Source organism: Mauremys reevesii, linkage group 13 (genome assembly GCF_016161935.1).
Source record: "Mauremys reevesii isolate NIE-2019 linkage group 13, ASM1616193v1, whole genome shotgun sequence".
Taxonomy (NCBI): Eukaryota; Metazoa; Chordata; order Testudines; family Geoemydidae; genus Mauremys; species Mauremys reevesii.
Window position 1 is genome coordinate 3,921,737 of NC_052635.1, and position 25,956 is coordinate 3,947,692.

The 25,956-nt window shown below is 52.7% G+C and overlaps 1 gene segment (V, D, J or C); it reads right to left on the reverse strand.

The window, feature by feature from the left end:
* Positions 1–7,324: 7,324 nt before the first annotated feature.
* LOC120380842 lies at positions 7,325–25,849 on the reverse strand. The segment is given in 8 exon segments: positions 7,325–7,424; positions 13,936–14,069; positions 17,928–18,260; positions 18,586–18,912; positions 20,879–21,181; positions 21,705–22,004; positions 24,084–24,162; positions 25,835–25,849. Coding segments are annotated over 8 exon segments (1,575 nt in total).
* Between the last annotated feature and the right edge of the window lie 107 nt (positions 25,850–25,956).

The following is a 25,956-nucleotide window of genomic DNA, read 5'->3' on the forward strand; positions in this document are numbered from 1 at the left end:
TTTTACGGTTGTCAGAGACTAAAACCAAAGTCAGGAATTAGAGCCCAGGTTTAGGACCAGGTTACCTGGAGAGAGGAAAGCCTGGGGCCAGGACAGGAGCCCGGCTGGAGCCAGACAGAAGCCGGGTTGGAGCCAGACAGGAACAAGGCAGGAACAGGCTGGAACAATCCATCACAGCCGCTATCACAACCCTGGGGAAATGCTCTGGGCAACTGCTTAACTTCTGCTGGGTTTATGAGCTGGTTGCTGACTCTGCCCAGCAACCAGGGTGGAGCCGATGAGGCAGCCAGCTACAGGCCAGGTGTGAAGACCTCAGGTTACCTGGGACTGGCTCTGCTGCCGGCCCTGATTCCTGACAGGGCCCAACGATCAATCAGAGATAATCAGGAAAGATTATTTATTAATAATCAACCACCCGTCATCACTGATTAACGAGTTCCCATCAAGGTTGATTCAGCAGTGATCAATAAATGAGAATCAAGAGTCCATTATCAATTCCAATAATTTATCACTGAGAAATCAATAATCAGGGATTGTCTATTTCTGGTCAGTACCTAGTGATCTCCCATTGGAGGAGCCAGGTATCTGGTGTTTGCGTCTGTCTTTGGGGTGCTTGTGTCTCTCTCTGTCGGGGCAGACTGCTGAGCCCTGATTAGGGGGCGGAGCTAGGCGGAGGAGGGGGCCTATAAAAGCGGCCGCCCAGCCAGGCAGCGGCACAGCTGATCGCAGCGGCCCAGGAGCTGGCCAACAGGGCGGCCAACAGGGGAGTTTGAGTGGGAGTTTGGAGAGGGAGGTGGAAGGGGGCGGCATCGTGTCCCCTGTGCTCCCCAGGTAAGAACACCAAGCGAGGCCGAGACAGCAGCAGCCAGCAGCCATGAGCCAAGCAGCAGAGGACACAATGAGGATGAGAGCATGCAGCAGCTGCGGTATGTACCTGGTCCTAGAGGGGGACCCAGAACAGTACTATGTATGCATGAAGTGCCGCCTAATAGAGCTGCTGGAGGAAAAGATCCAGGGCTTAGAGCTGCAGGTAGAAACCCTGATAGAGAATAGAAGGGGGTTTGAGCAGCTGATGGAGCAATGGCAAGCAGTAACTGAGGGGGAACGCCCAGGGGCACAGGGGGGAGCAGGGGCTGAGGCCACTGAGGGGGGACCACCAGATGAGGAAGATGGGCGGTGGAAGCATGTGACCATGAGAAGCAGGCCAAGGAAAAGGAGAGCCAGTGAGGGGGAAATTGAGTTAAGGAACAGGTTTGAAGGTTTGGAGAATGAGGAAGGGGTAAAGCAGATGGTCACTGACAGTGGGAGGCCAAGAAAAAAGAGACGAGCGGCCAGTGCCATAGAAAAAGGGGAGGAGTCTATGGAAGTAGCACCAAGTTTGGGCCCAGGGAGGATGCAGGATGGCTTAAGGGGACCACAAGGGATGATAGGAATGGAAGGAGCTTGCAACCAGGGGGGACGGAGGATAGGTTAGAGGACCGCACTGTCCCCAGGCGAAGGCAGGTCTACGTGATTGGGGATTCCATACTGAGAAGGTTGGACAGGCCTGTGACCAGGGCCGATCCGGAGAACAGAAGGGTGTGCTGTCTACCGGGTGCTAAAATACGGGATGTGGACCTGAGGTTGAAAAGGATCCTAAGAGGAGCAGGTAAGAACCCTTTGGTCATCCTTCATGTGGGAACGAATGACACTGCTAGATTCTCGCTAGAAAGGATCAAGGGAGACTATGCTAGGTTGGGTAAGACGCTCAAGGAAATTGAGGCTCAGGTGATCTTCAGTGGGATCCTACCTGTCCCTAGGGAAGGGCGCCAAAGGGGTGACAGGATCGTGACGATTAATAGTTGGCTGAGGGAGTGGTGTTACAAGGAGGGCTTTGGGATGTATGGGCACTGGGAGGCTTTTGGGGACAGACAACTGTTCTCACGGGATGGGCTCCACCTAAGTAGGGAAGGAAGTAGACTTCTAGGAGGGAGGCTGGCTCATCTGATTAAAAGAGCTTTAAACTAGACACTGGGGGGAGACGGTTGGGAGAGGTCCTGGTGCTCTCCACGCCAAATTTATACATTGGGAGTGAGAACAACAAGATAACAGATATAGCCAGAGGGGGACGGTTAGGTGTAAGGAAGAGGGGGGGGACGGATACTAGATCTACAAGTCATACTGGAAGTACTGTGTCCCTACCGAGTTGGGTGAAAAGAGTGAGAGGAGCCCAACAGGAAAAATTAGGATGTTTGTTCACCAATGCAAGAAGCTTAGGTAACAAAATGGAGGAACTGGAGCTCCTGGTCCGAGAATTGAAACCGGATATTGTAGGAATAACCGAAACATGGTGGAACGGTAGCCATGACTGGAGTACAGGTATGGAAGGGTATGTGCTGTTTAGGAAAGACCGATGCAAAGGTAAAGGTGGGGGAGTAGCATTGTATATCAATAATGAGGTGAAATGTAATGAGATAACTAGCAATGCAATGGATAATACGGAGTCTGTCTGGGCAATGGTCACATTGGGGAAAAAAACTACCAGAGCCTCACCCGGGATAGTGATTGGGGTGTGCTATAGACCGCCGGGATCTAGCTTGGAGACAGATAGAGAGCTCTTTAATGTTTTTAAGGAGGTAAATACTAATAGGAACTGCTTGATCATGGGGGACTTTAACTTCCCGGATATAGATTGGGAAACAAATGCTAGTAATAATAATAGGGCTCAGCTTTTCCTAGACGTGATAGCTAATGAATTCCTTCATCAAGTGGTTGCTGAACCGACGAGGGGGGATGCCATTTTAGATTTGATTTTGGTGAGTAACGAGGACCTTGTTGAGGAAATTGTTGTAGGGGACAACCTTGGCTCAGTGATCATGAGCTAATTCATTTCAAAATAAATGGGAGGATAATCAATAGTGCATCTGAGACTAGGGTTTACGATTTCAAAAGGGCTAACTTTACTAAATTAAGGCGACTAGTTAGGGAAGTGGACTGGACTAACATATTTAGGGATCTAAAGGCAGATGACGCCTGGGGTTACTTCAGGTTGAAGTTGCAAGAGTTGTCAGAGGCATGTATCCGAGAAGGAAAACGGCTCGTAGGTAGCAGTTTTAGACCGAGCTGGATGAGCAAGCGTCTTAGAGGGTTATTAAGAAAAAACAGAAAGCGTACCAGGAGTGGAAAATGGGAGGGATCAGCAAAGAAACCTACCTTATTGAGGTCAGAGGGTGTAGGGAAGCAGTGAGAAAGGCAAAGCGACGGGTGGAGATGGACCTAGCGAAGGGATTAAAACCAATAGCAAACGGTTTTTAGCCATATAAATAGGAAGAAAACCAAGAAAGAAGAAGTGGGACCGCTTAAAACTTTAAGCGGAGTGGAGATTAGGGATAATCTTGGAATGGCACAATATCTAAACGAATATTTTGCCTCGGTCTTTAATGAGGCTAATGAAGGGCTAAGGAATAGTGATAGAGGACCGATGGGAATGAAGATATGGGGGTAGACATTACGGTATCTGAGGTAGAAGCCAAACGTGAACAACTTAACGGAAGTAAATCGGGGCCCGGATAATCTTCATCCTAGAATATTAAGGAATTGGCGAGTGATATTGCTAGCCCGTTAGCGATAATTTTTAATAAGTCTCTAAATTCGGGGTTGTACCGTTTGACTGGAGATTAGCTAATGTAGTTCCTATATTCAAGAAGGGGAAAAAAGTGACCGGGTAACTACAGGCCTGTTAGTTTAACATCTGTAGTATGCAAAGTCATGGAAAAAATCTTAAAAGAGAAAGTGGTTCCGGAGCATGAGGCCGATGGCAACTGGGATAGATTACAGCATGGGTTTACGAAAGGTAGATCGTGCCAAACCAACCTGATCTCCTTCTTTGAGAAAGTAACAGATTTTTAGACAAGGGAAATGCGGTGGATCTAATATATCTGGATTTCAGTAAGGCGTTTGATCCGGTACCGCATGAAGAATTACTGGTTAAATTGGAAAAGATGGGGATCGAAATGAAAATCCAGAGGTGGATAAGAAGCTGGTTAAAGGTGAGACTTCAGAGGGTATTTTTGACGGTGTAACTGTCAGGTTGGAGGGGGGTTACCAGTGGAGTTCCTCAAGGTTCGGTTTTGTGTCCGATTTTATTTAATCTATTTATTGCTGACCTGGGAACCAAGAGTAGGAGTGGGCTGATAAAGTTTGCGGATGACACCAAGTTGGGAGGTATTGCCAATTCGGAAAAGGATCGGGACATCCTCCAGGGAGATTTGGATGACCTTGTAAACTGGAGTATTAGTAACAGGATGAAATTCAATAGTGAGAAGTGTAAGGTTATGCATTTAGGGATGACTAACAAGAATTTTAGTTATAAGCTGGGACGCACCAGTTGGAAGTAACGGAGGAGGAGAAGGACCTAGGAGTCCTGGTTGATCGTAGGATGACTATGAGTAGGCAATGTGATGTGGCTGTTAAAAGCTAATGCGGTCTTGGGATGCATTAGGCGAGGTATTTCTAGTAGGGATAAGGAAGTGCTAGTCCCGTTATATAAGGCGTTGGTGAGACCTCATTTGGAGTATTGTGTGCAGTTTTGGTCTCCCATGTTTAAGAATGATGAATTCAAACTGGAGCAGGTACAAAGAAGGGCCACTAGAATGATCCAAGGAATGGAAGGCCTGTCGTATGAAAGGAGACTTGAGGAGCTCAGTTTGTTTTCCTTAACCAAAAGAAGGATAAGAGGAGATATGATTGCACTCTTTAAATATATCAGAGGATAAATACCAGGAAGGAGAGGAATTATTTCAGCTCAGTGCTAATGTGGACACGAGGACAAACGGATATAAATTGTCAGTCAGGAAATTCAGGCTTGAAATTAGACGAAGGTTTCTAACCATCAGGGGAGTGCAATACTGGAACAGCCTACCGAGGGAAACAGTGGGGGCGAAGGACCTCCACGACTTTAAGATTAAGCTAGATAAGTTTATGGAGGAGATGGTATGACAGGATAACGGGCTTAGTCAATAGGTCAATTAAGTGCCACACTGGTAAATAGTACAATGGGTCAATGATATGATATAACCTTTTTCCAGAGGGTATGGCTGGAGAGTCTTGCCCGCATGCTCGGGGTTCAGCTGACCGCCATATTTGGGGTCGGGAAGGAATTTTCCTCCAGGGAAGATTGGCAGTGGCCCTGGAGGTTTTTCGCCTTCCTCCGAAGCATGGGGCAGGGGTCGCTTGCTAAAGGAGTGGGTGGATCGGCTTATGTGGCCTGCATCTAGCAGGAGGTCAGACTAGATGATCATAATGGTCCCTTCTGATCTTGAATTCTATGATTCTATGATCTGTAATTAATGCTGAGTAGCCATTAATCTGCAATTAATTATCAATAATCAACACTCACAGACCAGTAATTAATGTTAAACAATGAAGGATCAATAAGATGCTAGTAATTATTGACTGATAATAATCACTTATCAATAATCAGCAATTCATGATCAATGACCAAAAAGGAATGATCACTAATTAAGAAGCCAGAGCAAATGTTCAAGGACCAAGGAGCGTCAATCACTCACCACTCGGCCATGATCATGAGGATCCGTAGTGGGGCCCAGATGGACCAAGGGCCATAGGAGCCTGTGAAGCCGGTTCTGTGGCGGGGACCTGGTGCCGGGGCCTGGAACCAGAAGCAGGATCGGCTTAGATAGCTGTGGCTCCCCAGGGAGTTGGCATGCGGCACCCGCTGGGCAGTGCCCGTTCCCTGAGGTGGTTTGACAAGGCTGGTGTCTCTGTCTGGAAGTTGAGCTGCAGCTCAACCCAGACATCCTGGCGGGACGCAGGCGTGGCTGGGCCGGGTCCATCTGGGCCCCACTACGGATCCTCATGATCATGGCCGAGTGGTGAGTGATTGACGTCCAGGACAGGCTAGATGGTCCCAATGGTCCCTTCTGGCTTTGCTCTCCCAGTGTAGGATGCTGCCCGTGAGCCCAACACCGGGTCCAACGGCACCAGCTGAACTCCTCTGCTCTCTGTGTCCCACAGGTGCAGTGAGTGCCCGGCTCCGGGATCCTAGGAGGTGGACAGCACTGCTTCATCCTCTTCATTCCCTCCCTCCATCGTCAGCCCTCCCGGGCTCCTGCCCTCTCTCCGGACACCTGGAGGGACCATGTTCCACGGCAGCTCAGAGGGGGCGACAACGGCCGCTGAAGGGTCTGAGCTCTGCAGATCCCAGAGCAGGGAGGGCAGAGTCCTTCCCCGGACATCCCCAGGGGGCAGCCCATGCTGCAGCCTGAACTCATCCGTGTACCCCTCAATCCTCCACTCCCGTCCCATGGCAGGGACTGGATTTCCGTGTGTGTGTGTGTGGGTCTGTAGTGTCCTGATTGGTAGCTGCATTTTAGGGTGGTTTTGGGGGATTTAACCAAGGAGAATGCTAGGCACTGTATGTCTCAGTCCCCCGGTATCTATCTACGTATCTGTCCATCCTCATACATACACATCCCTCTTTCTTTCTTTCTTTCTTTCTTTCTTTCTTTCTTTCTTTCTTTCTTTCTCGCATGCCCCCCTAACTGATCAGTGGCTTTCCCTGCCCCAGAGATCTCCCCTTCCTGCCCCTCCGTCCCAGCCTGTATAGGCTGAGGGACGAGGCCCCAGCTCTTTGGGTTTGTAGCTAGGCCCCCTAACTCCCACTGGGGCCAGTTCAGCGGGCACCTGCCATTTCATTCTCCATGCCCGGAGGCGCCCCTACAGACACGACATGCCCCTCTGGAGGGTGTCAGGGGTCCCTGAAAGTCAGGGATGAAAGTTGTAAATGAGATGGAGCCTGATTTGTATATTTATTTATTTATTTATTTATTTATTTATTGTCACTCAGTGCACACAACAAAAGTCACACACACACACACACCACCCACAAAAATCCCAATGAAGAGCTAAATATGCAACATACAGCGTGACCGACACAACTCTGGCTATGGTCCTGCCCCACGGCGGGGGGCTGGCTGGCGCACGGGGTGGGGAAGGGACGTGGGGCCTTTCCCCTCTAGGGGGCGCTGGCTCTGATCCAGCCCCAGAGCAGGGACTGTTGGGCTCAGGAGGGTGGGAAGGGGGAGAGGGGTTGTTTCCTCGCTAGGGGCGCTGGCTCCCTGCATGATACGAGTTGTCCGGTCTCAGCCAAGCTCCGAGCAGGGCAGCGTCCCCAGTGGCTGAGGGCTGATTAGACCACGTGGGGTGAGGTCCTGTCCCCCCCCGGGGGCTCTCCCAGGGGCACAGCGCTAGCGGGGGGCAGCTGTGGGACTCAGGGTGGTGTCGCCAATGGAGCTGGGTGTCTCAGCCCTTTGTCTCTGGGTGGATGGGGGCAGTGGCCCCTACACCACGCCCTGGATCACGTTCTTGTACTCAGGGCCACTCGCCTGCTTCAGCTGCACCATGGCAGAGAAAAGCCACTTCACCTGCAGGGGGCAGAGAGAGCAGGGGTGAGAGGGGTCAGCGCTGGGGGGAGCTGCTCTGTCTGTCTGTGTCATTCCTTTCTGCTTTTCTGTCTGTGTCTCATTCATTCAGTCTCTGTCTTATTCACCATTCTCCTTTCTCCTTCATTCTTCTCTTCTTCCTTTCCCCTCCACGCTGCCCTCTGTGACGTTATTGACATAAACTGTGACCGTACGGATCATTGTTGCCACCACTGTTCTATAGTTGCAGCAGATATTGTACAAAGGTTGTGGCGTGAGGTGTCTATGACAAGGTTCTGCTTTGCTGGTTATGATTGTGCTGTCTGTAAGTGTGTATCATTTTTGATGTTGAAGTTATGAGTATTGGCTCTGTACTTGTGTCTCAATGTGTTTTGATTCTAAGTAGCCCCAGTGAAGCATCTGGTCAGTCTCTTGAGAAAGGACTATTCTCAGTAAGTGCCCAGTCAAGAAACACTGAACTGACGATGGACTTTGGGAGATGCCAGTCCACATGTGAGCTTTCCTGGGAACGTTCAAACTAACATGTAAACAATGGCATCGGCCTCCAAACTGAGTCATGCATGGACATGTGACTTGCCCAGGTGACTCCAAGTGCCATCTTGCTGCTGTGATTTTCCACATTAAGAACAAAGGGGTCCTTCCACAGGGCGGAGAATATAAAAGGCCGTGAAAACCCCTCCATCTTGTCTTCAGTCCTGCTTCTTACCTCTGGAGGGACTTTGCTACACTGAAGCTCTGAACAAAGGACTGAATGACCCATCCCAGTGGGGGATGTTCCAGAGACTTGATTTGAACCTGCAGTTTATTCCATCGCTGCTACAAGCCTGAACCAAGAACTTTGCCATCACTGTAGGGAATTGATTCCATTTAACCAATTCTAGCTCTCATCTATGTTTCTTTCTTTTTATGCATAAACCTTTAGATTTTAGATTCTAAAGCATTGGCAACAGCATGATTTGTGGGTAAGATCTGATTTGTATATTGACCTGGATCTGGGGCTTGGTTCTTTGGGATCATGAGAACTTTTTTTCTTTTACTGGGGTGTTGGTTTTCATAACCATTTGCCCCCATAACAAGTGGCACTGGTGGTGATACTGGGAAACTGGAGTGTCTAAGGGAATTGCTTGTGTGACTTATGGTTAGTCAGTGGGGTGTGACCGAAGTCTTCTCTGTTTGGCTGGTTTAGTGCCTTAATAATAAAGGACCCCCAGCCTTGGGCTGTAACTGCCCTGATCTAAGCAACTTGTTCTGAATTGATACTCACAAGAGGTCTGACATTACTGACATAAACTATGACCATATGGATCATTGTTGCAACCCCTGTTATATAGTTGCAGCAGATATTGTACAAAGGTTGTGGAATGAGGTGTCTGTGACAAGGTTCTGATTTGCTGGTTATGATTGTGCTGTCTGTACGTGTGTGTCATTTTTTGTAGTTGAAGTTATGAGTATTGGCTCTGTACTTGTATCTCAATGTGTTTTGATTCTAAGTAGCCTCAGTGAAGGATTTGCTCAACTTCTTGAGAAAGGATTATTCTCAGTAAGTGCCCAGTCAAGAAACACTTAACTGACAATCAGGGCTGGCCTTAGCATGAGGCGAAGTGAGGCAGCCGCCTCAGGTGCCAGACTGTGGGGGGGGGGGGGGGGGTATCACAAGGACCCAGAGTGTAGAAAATTGTGTCTGCTGCTGGTGCGTATGTATTCTCTCTGCTTGAGACACACAGAGATGGTGGAGTGCTGTGCTGGAGGAAGGAGGGCACAAGAGACATAACAGGCAGGCAGGAGAAAATGTGAGAGGGAAGAACAGAAAGCAGCAGGAGCTGCAGGGAGAGAGAGGAGGAGGAGCCTCTTATGTACCTCTCTAGCACCCCCAGGAGCCTGGACTGATTAACACCAGCTTCTCAGGGAGCTTCCTGTTTCCTGCTGCTTCCCTGAACCCACTTGAGGAGAACAGACAGTCAGCTGAAGTAGTAGGAGCCAGTTAGGCCCTTAAGATGCTGATATCTTCCCTCACTGAGGCCCTGCTACCAGCCTGCTTATTTGTCCCTTCAGCTGAGTGTTGAGAGCCACTCTAGCTGGCACCGAACAGAAGTCATGAGTGAAAGAAGAAAATGCCCCTGTGGGGCAGCATTCAGAAAAAGCAAGCAAGCAAAGGAAGCTTTTCTATCTAAGCAGGAAGGAGCTCTCCTAAGATACATAGACACAAATGTTCACGGGGAGCCTTCCGGCCCCAGTGAGGACGGGAGTGGTGAGGAGACGCCTGATCATCCAGTTAGTCAGAGTGCAGGTGACCTGGCAGCTACTGCAGCATCCATATCTCCATCTCAAATGGATGTAACCATGCACATTCCTGACGAAAAGTGTAGATCAGAGAGAGTGTGGTGGAGGCGTAAGAAACAGCTGCTGCTGAATTTAGTCCCTTAAGTCTAGATCAGGGGTCAGCAACCTTTCAGAAGTGCTGTGCCGAGTCTTCATTTATTCACTCTAATGTAAGGTTTCGCGTGCCAGTAATACATTTTAACGTTTGTAGAAGGTCTCTTTCTTTCAGTCTATAATATATAACTAAACTGTTGTTGTATGTAAAGTAAATAAGGTTTTTAAAATGTTTAAGAAGCTTCATTTAAAATTAAATTGAAATGCAGAGCCCCCCGGACCGGTGGCCAGGACCTGGGCAGTGTGAGTGCCACTGAAAATCAGCTCACGTGCTGCCTTTGGCACATGTGCCATAGGTTACCTACCCCTGGTCTAGATGATCCAGGACTGAGCAGTGGCCTGAGGGACTTCCTTGTAGTGCATGGGCCACAGCAAGTGAAAAACTTCATGTTCCCCAAAGACAATGAAAATAGAAGTTTCCATCCAACACATTCCTGGTGTGAAATCCCCAATGGTGACAAAATGGAGAGGCCATGGCTTATGTACTCAAAACCCCAGAATGCTGCATACTGGTTTTGTTGCAAACTTTTCCAGTGTAATGTTTCAGCCACACTGGGTTCTACAGGAACAAAGGACTGGAAAAATCTGGCTAGAAATCTGGCATACCATGTTAAGGAAGCAAATCACCAGAGAGCATTCCATAGGTGGAATGAGCTTGAGATGAGACTAAGGTTAAAGGCCACCATAGATGATCACATCAAGAGAAGATTGCATCAGAGTCTCTTTACTGACAAAATGTTCTGAAAAGGCTCATTGCCATTGTGAGAATGCTTGCTACCCAAAACCTAGCACTGCGGGGCACTTCAGATCAGCTGTATGTGCCAAACAATGGAAACTTCCTTGAAATTGTGGAGCTGATGGCTGAGTTTGATGCTGTACTCCAGGAGCATCTAAGACAGTGGTTCCTAAACTAGGGGTGTGGCTTGTTGAGGGTAAGCCCCTGGTGGGCCAGGATGGTTTGTTTAACTGCCGTGTCTGCAGGTTTGGCCGATTGCAGCTTCTGCTCCAGGCCATTGGGGGCTGTGGGAAGTGGCAGCCAGCACGTCCCTTGGCCCACGCTGCTTCCTGCAGCTTCCATTGGCTGAAAACGGCAAACTGCGGCCACTGGGAGCTGCAATCGGCCGAACCTGTGGATGCAGCAGGTAAACAAACCAGCCCAACCTGCCAGGGACTTATCCTGAACAAGCCGTGCCCCTAGTTTGGGAACCACTGATCTAAGAAGAGTCACCAGCCAAGAAATGTACACATACCACTACCTTGGAAAAACAATTCAAAATGAGATCATACAGTTACTGGCAACAAAAGTCAAACAGAAGATTGTGGCAGATCTGAAGTCAGCAAGATATTACTCTGTTATTCTGGACTGCACACCTGACATCAGCCATATGGAACAAATGACTTTAATGGTGCGTTTTGTAACAAAAACAGAACCTAGTGAAAATGTCCCCACAATGGTAACTGTCAGAGAGCATTTTCTAGAATTTATTGACATTGATGATACTACAGGAGCTGGTATGACAAATGTGCTTCTTAAAAAGCTGGAAGATACGGGAATTGCAATAGCTGACGTGAGAGGTCAGGGCTACTATAACGGTGCCAAGATGAGAGGAAAGAACAGAGGAGTGCAGACACGGATCCGAGAGTTAAACCCTCGAGCTTTTTTTGTCCCGTGCCGTTCTCATTCATTGAACTTGGTGGTCAGTGATGCAGCATCAGCTTCTAGTGAGGCTGCTGAATTTTTTAATGTAATTCAAAGCATCTATGTATTTTTCTCTGCATCAACTCATCAATGGCAAATTTGAAGCAACATCTGGGAACATGCTCTCTGACACTGAAACCACTGAGTGCCACACGATGGGAAAGTCGAGTGGAGGCGATAAAGCCTATCAAACACCAAATTGGGAAGATAGCTGATGCCATAGTTGCCGTTATGGAGGATAATGCTATGACATGAACTGTTCGTGGGAGAACAGTGGCAGAGGGAAATGGAATCACCAGAAACATAACTTCAAATTTCTGTGTGGCTTAGTGTTGTGGCATGACAAACTGTTTGACATAAACGTTATAAGCAAGAGACTCCAAGGTGTTGACCGTGATATATCTGGAGCAATGGAACAACTGGACAAAGCAAAGTCACGCCTACAGTCTTACTGGCCAGAGGAGGGATTTCAAAACATTCTGAAGAGTGCACAGAAGTTGGCAGAGGAACTTCACACTGAAGCTATTTTCCCACCCATTCAAGAATACAAGAGTCACCGAAGAAGAAGACATTTTGATTACGAGGCACGGGATAATCCCATAAGAGACCCCAAACAACAATTCAAAGTTGAATTCTTTAACCAGGTGCTAGATTGTGCAATACAGGCAGTTGAAGAACGTTTCATGCAGCTCAAGGAACACAGCAGTATATTTGGGATGTTGTATAATATTCCAAAACTCCTCACTATACCTGAAGAAGACCTACCCCAGTGGTGCAGGGCACTAGAGACAGTGTTGACATGTGATGACATGCATGATATTGATGCGAGTGATTTAGGTGATGAACTGAAAGTCCTTTCAAATACATTTCAGCAGGATCAACTCCAAAGGCTGTTCTGGAATATATGTGCACAAATAAGATGACCACCCTCTTTCCTAATGCTTTTGTTGCTCTGTGCATACTTCTAACACTTCCTGGAACAGTTGCCAGTGGAGAACGCAGCTTCTCCAAGCTGAAGTTGATAAAAACACATCTACGCTCCACAATGACACAGGAGAGGCTGGTCGGCCTTGCAGCCATCTCCATAGAGCATGAGCTGGCCCAGACTGTGGACCTCCGGGAAGCAGTTCAAATCTTTGCAACCACAAAGGCACAGAAAGCGCCACTTTGATTATTCAAACAGATCAAAATGCCAGGGTTTACTATGCAGACAAGAAAAGTTACATTTGCTCTTCAGGCGTTTGAAAGTTAAGTGTTACTTAACATTTTTGAACAAGGCATTTTAAGTTGTTAGGTCTCCTTTATTGGAGTAGGTAGCAGAGCAGCACCATGAGAGGAGTAGAACAGGAAGAAGGCAGAACTGAGACCTTTCAAAGTTTTGGCCCAAGCGAGGGAGCATGGGAGCATCATTTGAGCTCCCCGCCTCAGGTGCCAAAATGTTGTGGGCTGGTCCTGCTGACAATGAACTTTGGGAGACGCCAATCCACATCTGAGCTTTCCTGGGAATGTTCAAACTAAAATGTAAACAATGGCGTTGGCCTGCAAACAGAGTCATGCCTGGACATGTGACCTTCCCATGTGACTCCAGACTCCATCTTGCTACTGTGATTTTCCACAGTAAGAACAGAGGGGTCCTTCCACGGGCAGAGAATATAAAAGGCCATGAAAACCCCTCCATTTTGTCTTCAATCCTGCTTCATACCTCTGGAGGAACCTTGCTACAAATTGAAGCTCTGAACAAAGGACTGAATGACCCATCCCAGTGGGGGATGTTCCAGAGAGTTGATTTGAACCTGCAGTTTATGCCATCACTGCTACAAGCCTGAACCAAGAACTTTGCCATTACTGCATGTAATTGATTCCATTTAACCAATTCTAGCTCTCGTCTATATTTCTTTCTTTTTATGAATAAACCTTTAGATTTTAGATTCTAAAGGATTGGCAACAGCGTGATTTGTGGGTAAGATCTGATTTGTATATTGACCTGGATCTGGGGCTTGGTTCTTTGGGATCATGAGAACTTTTTTTCTTTTACTGGGGTATTGGTTTTCATAATCATTCGTCCCTATAACAAGTGGCACTGGTGGTGATACTGGGAAACTGGAGTGTCTAAGGGAATTGCTTGTGTGACTTATGGTTAGCCAGTGGGGTAAAACCAAAGTCCTCTCTGGCTGTCTGGTTTGGTGCCTTAGAAGTGGAGAAACCCCATCCTTGGGCTGTAACTGCCCTGCTCTAAGCAATTTGTCCTGAATTGATACTCTCAGAAGTGTCCCACCATCGTTACAAGAGGCAGCATCGTTACACCATCTACTGTGCTAAACTCATTCATTCTTTCATTCCTATATTCGTTCTCTCTCTCACCTTGAACAGGGTCATGGTGGCGCTGTAGCACACGCTCAAGAGGAAAAGGGTGATGAAGACTGAGATGGTGGACCAGAGGCCGTCCAGCTCCTCGTCTCCGTCCTCGCTGCAAAACTCACCTAACACGATCACCTCTGTTGGGGGGAGAGAAAGAGACATCAGCTCCGACTCAGCCACTGTGACAGAGAGAGCTCAGACTGTGCATCCAACACCAACCCGTCTATCCCCTTCTCTATCCATCCTTCCATCCCTCCAGTCATCTATCTCTGCATACATCCATCCATCCCTGACCACAAACCATCCATCATTCCATCCCTAGACACACCCTTCCTTCCATTCATCCATCTCTAGATGCATCCATCCATCCGCCCATGCCCACTCACCCCTCCATTCATCAATGACCACAAACCATCCATCATTCCATCCCTAGACACCTCCATCAATTCATCAATGCCTGCACCCATCCATCTCTAGATACTTCTGTCCATCCATGACCACAAACCACCCATTGATCCATCTATCAATCCATCCCTAGACACCTTCATCTATCCATTCCTCCCTCCAGCCATCCATCTTTGGATACATCCATCCATGACCACAAACCATCCATCCCCAGAAACCATCCATTCATCTCTAAATACATCCATCCATCCATCCATCCTGACTCACCCCTGCATTCATCCATGACTACAAACCGTCTATTCATTGATCAGTCCATCCCTAGACACTTCCATCCATCCAACCATCCCTAGAGACATCCCTCCATCCATCCATTCATCCATGACCGCAAACCACCCACCCATCCATCCGTCCATCTCTAGACACCTCCATCCATCCCTACTTGCACCCCGCCATCCATCCACCCACCCCTGCCTGCTGTGATGAAATGAAGGATGCAGAGACTCCCAGGTCTCATCTCACTCATCCCATGTGGTCGTGGCCCTACACCCTGGCACTGAAGCTTGGCTGCCTGTTGAATTTCTCTGTGCCTTAGTTTCTCTGCCTGTGAAAGGTGGCTCAGGATCCCTCTGAGGTGTGTGAGGTGCCGGGATGCTGCCATGGTGGGGGAGCTCCCTAAAGACCAGGATGGATGGATTTCACACGTGTGCCTCTATGACCCTGCTCCCAATGTAACAAAACGCCCAGGAGTCACTTCAGATGGAACGCAGCCACCTCTGGGCCTGTTTACCCCGGGCTCTCTTGCCCGGGTGCAGCCTGTAGTTGCCTCGGCTGAGGGAGGTGGGGATTTTGAACCCTGTCACTTTTATGAACAGAGCCACAAGTATTTTAAGGATGGGATCTCAGGTCTCTCTGACATGACAGATGCTGCTCCCTGAGCATGGTGCCCCCTACTGAGCCCCCTGCCCTAGGGATGTCTGGAGAACAGGTGCATGGATCTGTGTGGGTGCATGTTTGTCTCTCTCTGTGTTGTGTGTCTCTCTGTGGGTACAAACACGACAGCCCAGGTGGGAGGGTCCCTGGGTCATGCCATGTTACAGGTGTGTCCATCTGCCCTGGACTGAGCTCTCTCTCAGCCACACCCCCACTCTCTTACTCTGTGTGCCCCTGCACTGCCCCAGGATAACAGCCCTAACACTGCCGCTGCAGGCTACCCCCCTTTCATGCCAGGTGTGAGCTCTGTGCTCGCACTGGTGGGTTTGATTCCTGCACTCGCCCATCCAGCTTTGGGGCTGATACACACATGGGGGAGGGGAAGGTGTGTGAGTGGGGGCTGGGTAGGAGATGGGGCATCTGCATCATCTGTCCCACCCCACTGCCTGGGCCTCCCATGTCACCAGAGCTAGTGAGACTTTAGGTGATTCCCTGCTTAGTGTGTGCTCCAGATAACATCCCTACTACTGCTGCTGCTTTGTGGGGACTGAGTCTCAGGAGCTGATCCCTGCTGTGGGATGTTCGCTGTATGTTGTCCTATCGCCCCCTCCACAGCTGCTGCTGTGGGTAAGGAGTGGAAGGAGACCCCTTAGCTTCCTAGCCAGCAGAAGAGTTTGTGTGTGGGTCAGGGTATTTTACCTTCCCCTACTGACTCTGTCTGGAAAATCCCCATTGGGCATCTACTCCTCTCTGAGGTGGAAGGGGGTGTAGGGTAAATGCTGATCATGATATGGTGCCCCTGTGGGTATGCATGGGTTATAGCCTAGAGAGGATTCCACCTCAATGAGATGCCAGGGATGGCTTGGCCATCCACCGATCCACCCAGCCATCCCACGCTCCATCCAGGCTTATCTCTAACTGTCCTCCATATCTTCCATCCATCCACATAGATCTATACCCATCCATCCATCCATTGTCATCCCTAACCACCCATCCACTCTTCCTTATCTATCTATCACTCACCATCTGTACCAGCCCATCCATCCGTCCGTCCATCCCCATCCATATTGATCCACTACCATATGCATCCACTTACCCATTCATTTATACATCCATCCATCCCCACCTCTAGCCATCCATCTATCGCAGTCCATCTATGGCCATCCATTTATCCATCCCTTCATCCTTCAGAATGGGTACCCCTCCAACCTTCACCATAGATTTATCCATCCATCCCCATCCACTTATCCATTGGCACCGCACCTGCGAACCATCCAACCATCCTTCCCTCAGTGCAGCACAATCTAGTTGGGCTGGGTGGGACTCTCAGAACACCTGGGTTCTGTTTCTAGCTCGGTAATGGACGTAACCTTGGGCAGGGCCCTTCCCCTCTTGGTGTCTCTGTTTCTTCTCCCTCTTTCTCTATCTAGGTGTGAGCCCTTTGACACAGGGACTGTCTCCCACGGTGTCTGTGCCATATCCAGCCCAACAGGGCCCTATCTGAGCTGGGGGTGGAGGTGCTACTTTAATCCAAATAATAATCTCTCTCTCTCTCTCTCTCTCTCTCTGTGATATCTGTTGGTCTATGAGTCCTTCCAGGGCCAGCTTTAACTTTTTTCCCACCCCAAGCAAAAGACAAGAGCGCTGCCCCCTCGTACCCCCCCAGCACCGCGCCACCGAAACCCCCAACCCCCGAGCACCACGCTGCCCGAAGCCCCGCCGCCCTGAGCGCCGCGCAAGCCCCCACCCTCCCAGCGCCATGCCGCCCGAAGGCCCACCCCGCTCTGAGTGCTGTGCCGAGCTGCCCCAAGCCTCCGCCCCCTCTCCGAGTGCTGCACCAAGCCCCGCCCCCCTGAGCGCCGCATCCTCGAAACAACCCCCCCCAGCGCTGTCCCGACAAATCAAAAAAACCAACAACACCCAAGCGCTGCCCTGCCCAAGGTGCCACCCCAAGCATGTGCTTGGTCAGCTGGTGCCTGGAGCCGGCCCTGAGTCCTTCGCTCTGAAGTATGTATGTATCCATCTAACCATCTCTCTGAACACCTGGCCTTCCAACTGAGCTGGACTTGGATAAGGGCTCTGCAGTATGTATGTGTGTAACTGTCCATCTACCCCCCACTCCATCACTGCTTCTGTGGTGTGTATGTACCCATGTATCTACCCAGCTTTCCTTCCTATGGCACAACCCATGTATCTACCCATCCTTCCTTCCATGGCACCTACCCATGTATCTACCCAGCCTTCCTTCCATGGCACCTACCCATGTATCTACCCAGCTTTCCTTCCAGGGCGCCTACCCATGTATCTACCCAGCCTTCCTTCCATGGCACCTACCCATGTATCAACCCATCCTTCTTTCCATGGCATTAATGTAGCTCCCCATCCATCCGTGGTATATATGTATCCACCTATACAGGATCTGGAAACTGGCATCCCCAGCCTTGTAGCATCTCAGTTTCTCCCAGCCTGCAACCTGGGACCTTGTCCACCTTGGGCGACCTGCAGATTTCACCCAGTCACACCACAAGAAGGAGACCTGGGTGTGTGCTCAGACTAGTTCCATTTATTCACTTGTTGTCACTGAGGGCACAGAGATTATTTACAGGAAGCTGTACTGGACAGTGCTAGCAGTGGGGCTGGGATGAGCCTTCTTCAATTACCAGAGACTTTGCTGATGCTGCGTTGGGTGAACTTCACCTGCAGGGCTTCGTGGATGACCATGCAAGTGTAGGTGTCCCCAGTGTTCCAGCTGGCCTTGCTGACTTTCAGCTTGCTGTAGAGGAAGAAGTTTGAGTCGCCGGCTCCGTCCTTGATGGGCTGGGTGGTGATGTATTCCAAGCTCTCATCGGGTTTGTGGTTCTTCATCCACTGCACCGAGATGTCCTCGGGGAAGAAGCCCCGCACCAGGCAGGTGAGGCTGACGGAGTCTTCGGAGCTGCTCAGCTCGTCGTTGTGAGGGTGCAGGAGGTAGATGCCAGGGCCAGAGTGCCTGCCTTCAGTGGGTGGGGACGGAGGACACAGGGGATCCAAGCACATCACTCAGCATGGGTCATGCGGGGAGGTGGATGGTGTGGGTGTGCTTGTGGGTAGGAACATCTCCTCTCTCCTCCAGGATGGAGGGGCTGGGGATTGGGAGCTGGTAGCCCTGGAGCGCAGGATGGGGGATAGGATGGTCTCCATCTCACGTGGGGACGCAAAGGGACCCAGGGCCAGGATCCCAGGTTGTTGGGTGTTGGGTCTTCCCCTTAAGGAGCCTCCCTCCCCGCTGGGGCTGGGATAGGGGAGTCTCTCCCCTTAGGGACCCTGCTCTCCTCCTACCTGGCTTCTTGGAGATCGATTTGATGAGGGGCGAGGGCAGCTCTGAGTGCTCCACTTTGCAGGTGAAGGTCTCTCCAGCCTCCCAGTCGCGGGTGAAGATGGGCATGGAGCTGGAGGCGGTGAAGGTGCTGTTGAGCTGCTCAGTGAGGTTCAGCGGTTCAGGGACAATAGAGCCCGGCTTCTCCCGGGACCAGACCACCTGGAGGCCGGAGTTGCTAGGCAGGTTGACCACCAGGCAGGTGAGCATGGGGCTCTGGGCCACGTACAGGGCAGCGGGAGATGGGGGCACCAGGAATACCTGGATGTTGCTGGGAGACGTTGTTTCTTCTGGGGACACGAGAGCCCAGGTCAGCCGCTAGGCCTGGTCTCCCCTGCCCAAGCCCATCTCAGTCTCCTCCCCACCCCTCTCCCTCCTCGAGCCCGGCCCGGTGTCCCCCCTCCCCACAGGCGGATTTACAGTAAATCGCAGGGTGCCCTGGCATGGGGAACCCCAACGACAGGGGGGCCCCATGGCCGGGCAGCTGTGGGGGCAGAAGCCTGGCGCTGCCCAGTGGTGGATTTAGAGTGAGTGGGGCCCTGTGCTCAGCTTCGTTTTTGGTGCCCATCCTTGGGACCCAGCCGAGAAACAGAACCTTCTCTCTTATCTCCCCCCGCCCCCGGTTTTCATTCTTGTTTTCTTCATCCTCCTCCTGTCAGTAATAGCAATTAAAGTGAGGGACCTTGACTGGTTTTGTAGTCGAACTTATTTTTCCATAGACCACTTGAAAATCGCTGGAAGTGAAGGGGGTGCAGGAGCTCCCGTTTGGTGCTCAGGGCAGGGGCGGGGATAGGGGGTGCCGGAGTCAGGGCAGGGAGTGTGGGGGGCTGGGGGTGTGTGAGGGGGTGCAGGAGTCAGGGCTGGGGGTGCAGGGTCTGGGAGGGAGTTAGGGTGAGGGAGGGGGTCAGGCCTGGGGCAGGGGGTTGGGGTGTGGAGCGCTTACCTGGGGCAGCTCCATTTGGTGCGAGGGGTGGGGGTGGGGATGTGGGGGCAGGTGAAGGAGCTCCCATTTGGTTCTCAGGGTGCGGGGGATCTGGCAGGGGTGCAGGAGTGAAGGCAGGGGGTTGGGTGTGTGTGGGGGTGCAGGAGTCAGGGCAGGGGGCTGGGGATGTGGGCTGGGATTGTGGGGTGCTCCCAGCCCCCTGCCCCTGTGTGCGTTGTGGCCCCTCCCCCCATCCCCCCCCTCCAGGAGCGACCAGAGCGCCGGCCAACAGCAGGGTGGGGGTGGGGGGGAGGTGGGGGAGGGGGAGCTTGGCTGCCGGTGGGGGCAGAGCCTGGAGCAGGAGCCCCTTGAGGCGGCAGGACCAGACACGGATTTACAGTAAAACCCAGGGGGCCCCAGGGCCGGGCAGCTGTGGGGGCAGCAACTTGGTCCCCGCACTCTCCCTACGCAGACCCCCCCCAACCCCCTGCCGTGAGCCGCTCAGGGTTGGGGGTAGGGGGGTAGGGCAGGGGGCTGGGAGCATCCCCATGACCCCAGCTCCCTGCCCTGTCTCCGGCGCCCCCCCAGATCCTCCCACCCTGAGCACAAAACAAAGCTCCTACACCCCCCCCATTCCCATCTGCACCCCCTGCCCCAACCTCCTGCCCCAACCCCCGCCCGCTCCTGCACCCTAACTCCTGGCCAGGCCCTGCAGCCCAACCCCCAGCCTGCTCCTGTATTCTAACTTCCTCCCAGGCCCTGCACCCCAGCCCGACTCCTGCACCCCTCACCCACCTCCAGCCCCCGGCCCTCCCGGGCTCCTGCAGCCCCCACCTCCCCACCCCCGCCCCTCGCACCACACGGGAGCTGCCCCAGGTACACGCTCCACACCCCACTCCGCTGCCCCTGCCCTGAGCTCCCTCCCGCACCCTAAGTCCTGGCGAGACCCCGCAGCCCAACGTTTTTTTATGAAGGGCTCTTATGCCAAGCGCTTCACAGGAGTTCGCTAATGGCACAAACAGGATTTGGAAAGACCGTTAAGTGTCCGCCGAGACCCCCAGCGATTTTCAAGTGGTCTGTGGAAAAATGAGTTCGACTACAAAACCAGTCAAGGAGCCTCACTTTATTTCCATTTACTTGCTATTACTGACAGGAGGAGGATGGAGAAAAGAAGAATGAAAAATGGGGGTGGGGGCAGATAACAGAGAAGGTTCTTTTTCTTGGCTGGGTCCCAAAGGGGACCCCAAAAATGAGGCTGATCACAGGGCCCCAGTAACTCCGAATCCGCCACTGCCCCTCCTCTTCGTAGGCAGCCTAGCCCTGGGGACATTAACCTTCGCACTTCTGGGCGTGGGCCTGCGTTGGGGTGCCGCCCGGCTGGGACACATGGCAAGTGTACGTCTTGCCCGCCAGCCATTCGCTCTTGGAGACAGTGATATTGCTGCGGGTGCTGTAGGTTCGACCATCAGCGTCCTTCGTGGGCTGCTCAGTGTTAACAGCTGGTTTCTCGCCTTCCACCAGCCAGTCCACGTTCACACGCTGGGGGTAGAAGCCGGAGATTAAGCAAACCAGCTCAACCTCTGACTGGCTGTTGCAGTTGTAGAAGACTTCCACCTGGGGTTTAATGGGGATGGGCTCTGGGAGAAGGTGTAGCAGGGGTTAGTTTTCGTCCAGACCCCTGCTGATCCCTCCCCCCCCGCTCCCTGCAGTGCGGTGACCCCTAATGAGCCCCCCACTCCCTGCATCCCAGTCCCCCTGCTGAGCACCCCCCGCTCCCTGCAGCCTAGTGCCCCCTGCTGAGCCCTCCCCCGCCCCCTGCAGCACAGCGCCCCCTGCTGAGCCCCCCGCTCCCTGCAGCCCAGGACCCAGTTTGCAGCCCTCTGCCCCTTTCCCTGCATTGCAGCCCCATCGCTTCTCTTGGCGCGGTCTCTCTTTTCATCCCTCCACCCTTCAGTGCCTCCACACCCAACACTGTCTACCTGTCCCCATTCACTCCCATCTCTCTGAGGTGTCTCTCTCCACCCACCCACCCCAGCGACTCCATCAGCTCACAGCACTAGCAGGCTCCCAGCCTCTCTCCCTGCAGCAGTCACCAGAGCAGGGACCTGAGAGACCCCCAGCCCCTCCCTTCCCCCCCACGCCGCGCTGCGCCATCCCTACTTGGGATTTCCTTGGAGATGCTGGAGCTGGTGGGCGGGTGCTTTACGGTGCAGCTATAGGTGTTAGACTCCCAGCTGCTGGCCAGGACGGTGACCTGGCTGCTGAGCGAGTAGAGGCTGCTGGAAGGTTGCAGCACGGAGGGATAGGTCCTCACGCCCGAGGAGTCGACGTTGGGGCCCCATGTCACGGTGACCGGCTCGGGGAAGTAGCCGTTGGCCAGGCAGCCGAAGGTGACCGGGGAGGTGGTGACTTCGCTGGAGCAGGAGGTCAAGGGGAAGACAGACGGGGCCGTGGCACTAGCTGCAAAGGGAGAGAGAGCGAGGCCATGAGACACAGCCCCACTGAGCCCTGCCCCGCTCCGTGCAGCGCAGGCCCTAGCGGGGCACTGGGGCAGCACTCAATGCCGAGGGAGAGCGTCCCCTAGCGAGCCCCACTCTGCTCCATTCACACAGCACAGTTTGGGGTGAGACTGTTGACAGTTGCAAGGTCTTACTAATGTCTGTGTGTAAGTGGGCGCCTGAGATAGGCTGCCCCCCGTCTTCCAGTTGTGTCACAGACCGACCAGGATCAGGGCCCCCAGTTCACTTGGTGCTAAAGAGACCCAGTGTGTGATCGGGGCCCCATTACACCGGGTGCTGCAGAGAGACATAATGACAGACAGTCCCTACCCCACAGAACGTACAGGCCAAATACGCAAGATAAAGAAAGGGTCAGAGGGGAAACTGAGGCAGTGAGCGAGGAAGGGACCTGGTCATAGCAGGTCAGTGGCACAGCCAGGTAGAGAACCCAGGAGTCCTGTGTCCCACCCTCTACTTTGTGGACTGGATGATGCATTGTGCTGTGCCGCTGGTCAGCAGTAACACGGGTTGATTTCACAGAGTGGAGGGTTGTTCCCAGTAATTTGCACTGGGTTGCTCCTGAGGAGCCAAAGGGAATTAGGTGCCGAAGTGGCAGAGAAATTCCCCTTGGAGAAATCACAGCATCTGCAGCTGGAAAACAACCCAAGTTTTTGACCAAGGAACTGAAATTGGGAGACAATTCTGCGCTCTTTGAAGATGTGTCGTACCACTAACGTTTGGGTTTTCAGGTCTCCAGCTGAAGACGTGCAGAAGTTATTCTAGCAATTTTAGCTTGGGTACGAATATTAAATGTTATATTCTCATTAGGCTCCTAGGTTCATTGCCAACATCATCAGCCCCTAGTGGCCAATTAGCAATTCTGTATCTCAAACACACGTTGTTAGAGTCCTGAGAACTCACTTGAGACACCGGTAGGAAGGACTGGGACTGTCCAATTGAACTCAGGACATATGGGCCCTTTGGGTTAGAGTTCGGATTATAATTATACATGGGGAGGAGGATGAAGGGTTCACGGTTAGGGTTAGGTGCTGGAGTTAAGGGCTATAGGTAGCTGGGGTAGAATTAAGGGCGATGGTTTAATGGTTTGGGTCAAATACCCTTCCACCCTCAAGTTCAATATTTGACATGTTGTGATTGGATTTCTAGCCAATTTTGCAGCCACTCAACCATCAGATACCAACCAGTTCTGCTGCCATTTCGCAGAGGGAGTTAGTGAGACTCTTGGGTCCTATTCCCAAGGGTCAGTTTGCCACGATGACTCATATTTCTGAGGCTGGGATACTTGATACCAGACTGGAGACACAGAAACCCTAATGCTCAGAGGGTCAAGGTGGGGAGGTTTGGGTTAGAGCTGGGGTTATGGTTAGGGGTATAATTGGTTGTTATTACTTGTATCACAGTGGTCTAGAAAACCCAATTTAGGACCAGGACTCATCACGCCGGGAGCTTTACAGAGAAATAACAATGAGGACTCTACCGATCCCAGCATCATTGCAGCCTGAGCAATCTAAAGTCAGGGTTCGGGGGAGAAGATTGGGACATTAGGGTTAGGGGTTCGGTTTGAAGAGGGGTCAGAGTTGGGGGTCAGAGTTAGGGAGGAGGGGCTAGAGAGCCGGGGTTAAGGATGAGGCTAGGACTCTAGGGAAAGGGGAAGGATTAGGGGTTAAGGAATGGGTGCATCTGTCGGGGGTTAGGATGCTGGGGTTAGGGTCATGGTTAGGGAGCTAGGACAGAGTTGGGGGTCTAAGTAGTTGGGTTTAAGGTTTGGTTTAGGGTCATAGTTCTGGGGTTAGGGTAAAAAACCTTCCCTCCCCCAAACTCAGTAGTCGACTGGTTATCACCACCCCTAGCTCACGACCTTCCTAGCCAGGTTCCCACTCAAGAAACCACTCGGATTCTAACCAATTGGGATGAAGATTTTCTGGACACTTTCCCAAACTCTGCGGGAGAAATCTCCCAAGAAGTCCAGCTGCCTCACTTTCTAGGTGCCCAGAGGTGAGGCGCCTTGGGGAGCACTTACCGGGTCTGCATCTCCAGTGGGCTTTAGCCGGAGACGTCAGAGCTCGTTCCCCCGGAAAGGAAGCCCAACGTGTCTCCAGCTGAGTGTGCCGCAATAACGGAGCCAGCTCAACTCAAAGGCCAAGCTAGGAAGCTGACCCCTGAGCTGTCGCCTCTGAGCTGCCAGTTACGTCCAGCCCCAGGCAGCCGAGCTCACATCTAGCTGTGCTGGGAATCCCCCCGCCCGGCTCTCAGCATGGAGCATGAGCGCAGAGCTGCTGGAGGGAGGCAGGGCCGGCTCAGGGAGACGCGTTCCTGCACTCGGTGAGTTCAGGGGGTTCCCTCTGACCAGGGACACGCCAAAGGGGAAATCTGAGCCTCAGTTTAGAAAGTTTTTTGTTGGAGACAATTAAACCCCCTTAGAAACAATTCAGCTGCTCCCCAACCTCTAATTGCAGCCCCCCAACCCTGAGCGCCCCACGTCTGCTAATGGCCCTCAACCCTGAGCTCCAGCCTCCTGCTCGCCCCGCCCTGTCCCCCCACCCTGCCGGTGCCCCTCACTCCCGACATGCAGCCCCCTGCTAGCCCAGCCCTGGTTCCCCCCTCACTCTGCTGGTGCCCCCTATTACTGACCTGCAGCCCCCTGCAAGCCCAGCTCTGTGCTCCTCCCCCCAAGCTGTGCCGGTGCCCCTCATTACTGACCTGCAGCCCCTGCTAGCCCAGCCCTGTGCTCCTCTGGCTCCCGCCTCTGATGGTGCCCCCCACTCCCAACCCACAGCCCTCTGGCTCCCGCCTCTGATGGTGCCCCCCACTCCCAACCCACAGCCCCTGCCAGCCCAGCCCAGCCCCTGCCCCAGCCCTGCCGGTGCCCCTCACTCCTGACATGCAACCCCCTGCTAGCCCAGCCCTACCGGTGCCCCTCAGTCCCACCTCGCAACCCCTGGTGCCCCTCAGTCCTGCCCCACAGCCCCCTGCCCCGTCAGCCCTGCCAGTGCCCCTCACTCCCGACCCGCAGCCCCTGCTAGCCCATCCCTGGGCTCCCCCCGAGCCCTGCTGCTGCACCTCACGCCTGACCTGGAGCCCCCTGCTAGCCCAGCCGTCTCTACCCAGCCGTGCCCGTTCCCCTCACTCCCGACCTGCAACCCGCTGCTAGCCCAGCCCTGGGCTCCCCCGGCACCTCTACTGGTGCCCCTCACTCCTGACCCGCAGCCCCCTGCTAACCCAGCTCTTGGGTCCCCCACACACCTCACTCCCCACCTGCAGCCCCTGCTAGCCCAGCCCTGGGCTCGCTCCCTACAGTTCTTTCAAAGCTGTTATCCCAGCTAATAGCCGGAGTGTGGGATAAGCACCTCTGTCCCCCCGTCTCTGCCTGGGGGGTGCACAGCCTGGCCTGTTACCCGTCCTGGCCTGGGCAGCATATCCAGCCTGTGCAGGGGAGCCATGAGCTGCACCCTGCCCGGGTACTGGGTCCACACAGGGGACGTACCCCACTGGCCTTCATAGGTCAGAACAGAGCACAACACTCCTGGCTTCCAGGCCCCTGCTCTAACCTACTCCCCTTCCAGAGCCTGGGAAAGAACCCAGGAGTCCTGGCTCCCAGCCCCCCACTCTAATGGCTAGACCCCACTCCCCTCCCAGAGCTGGGGAGGGAACCCAGGCGTCTTGCTCCCCTCTCTAGCACACGCTTCACCCCAGTTATCTCTGATGGGGTTAAAACACCCTCTGCACTCCTGTGACAAGCCAATAGCAGCCACTTTCCTGGGATGGACTCACCAAATCACCGGCCATGTTGGGTCGTGGCCCGGCACTGGAGACCGGGGGCTTCTGTCCGGGAGTCCAGCTCTGCTCTGTGTCTGTGGTGGAGCTCTTCTGAGGTATCTTTGCCTGTCAGACAT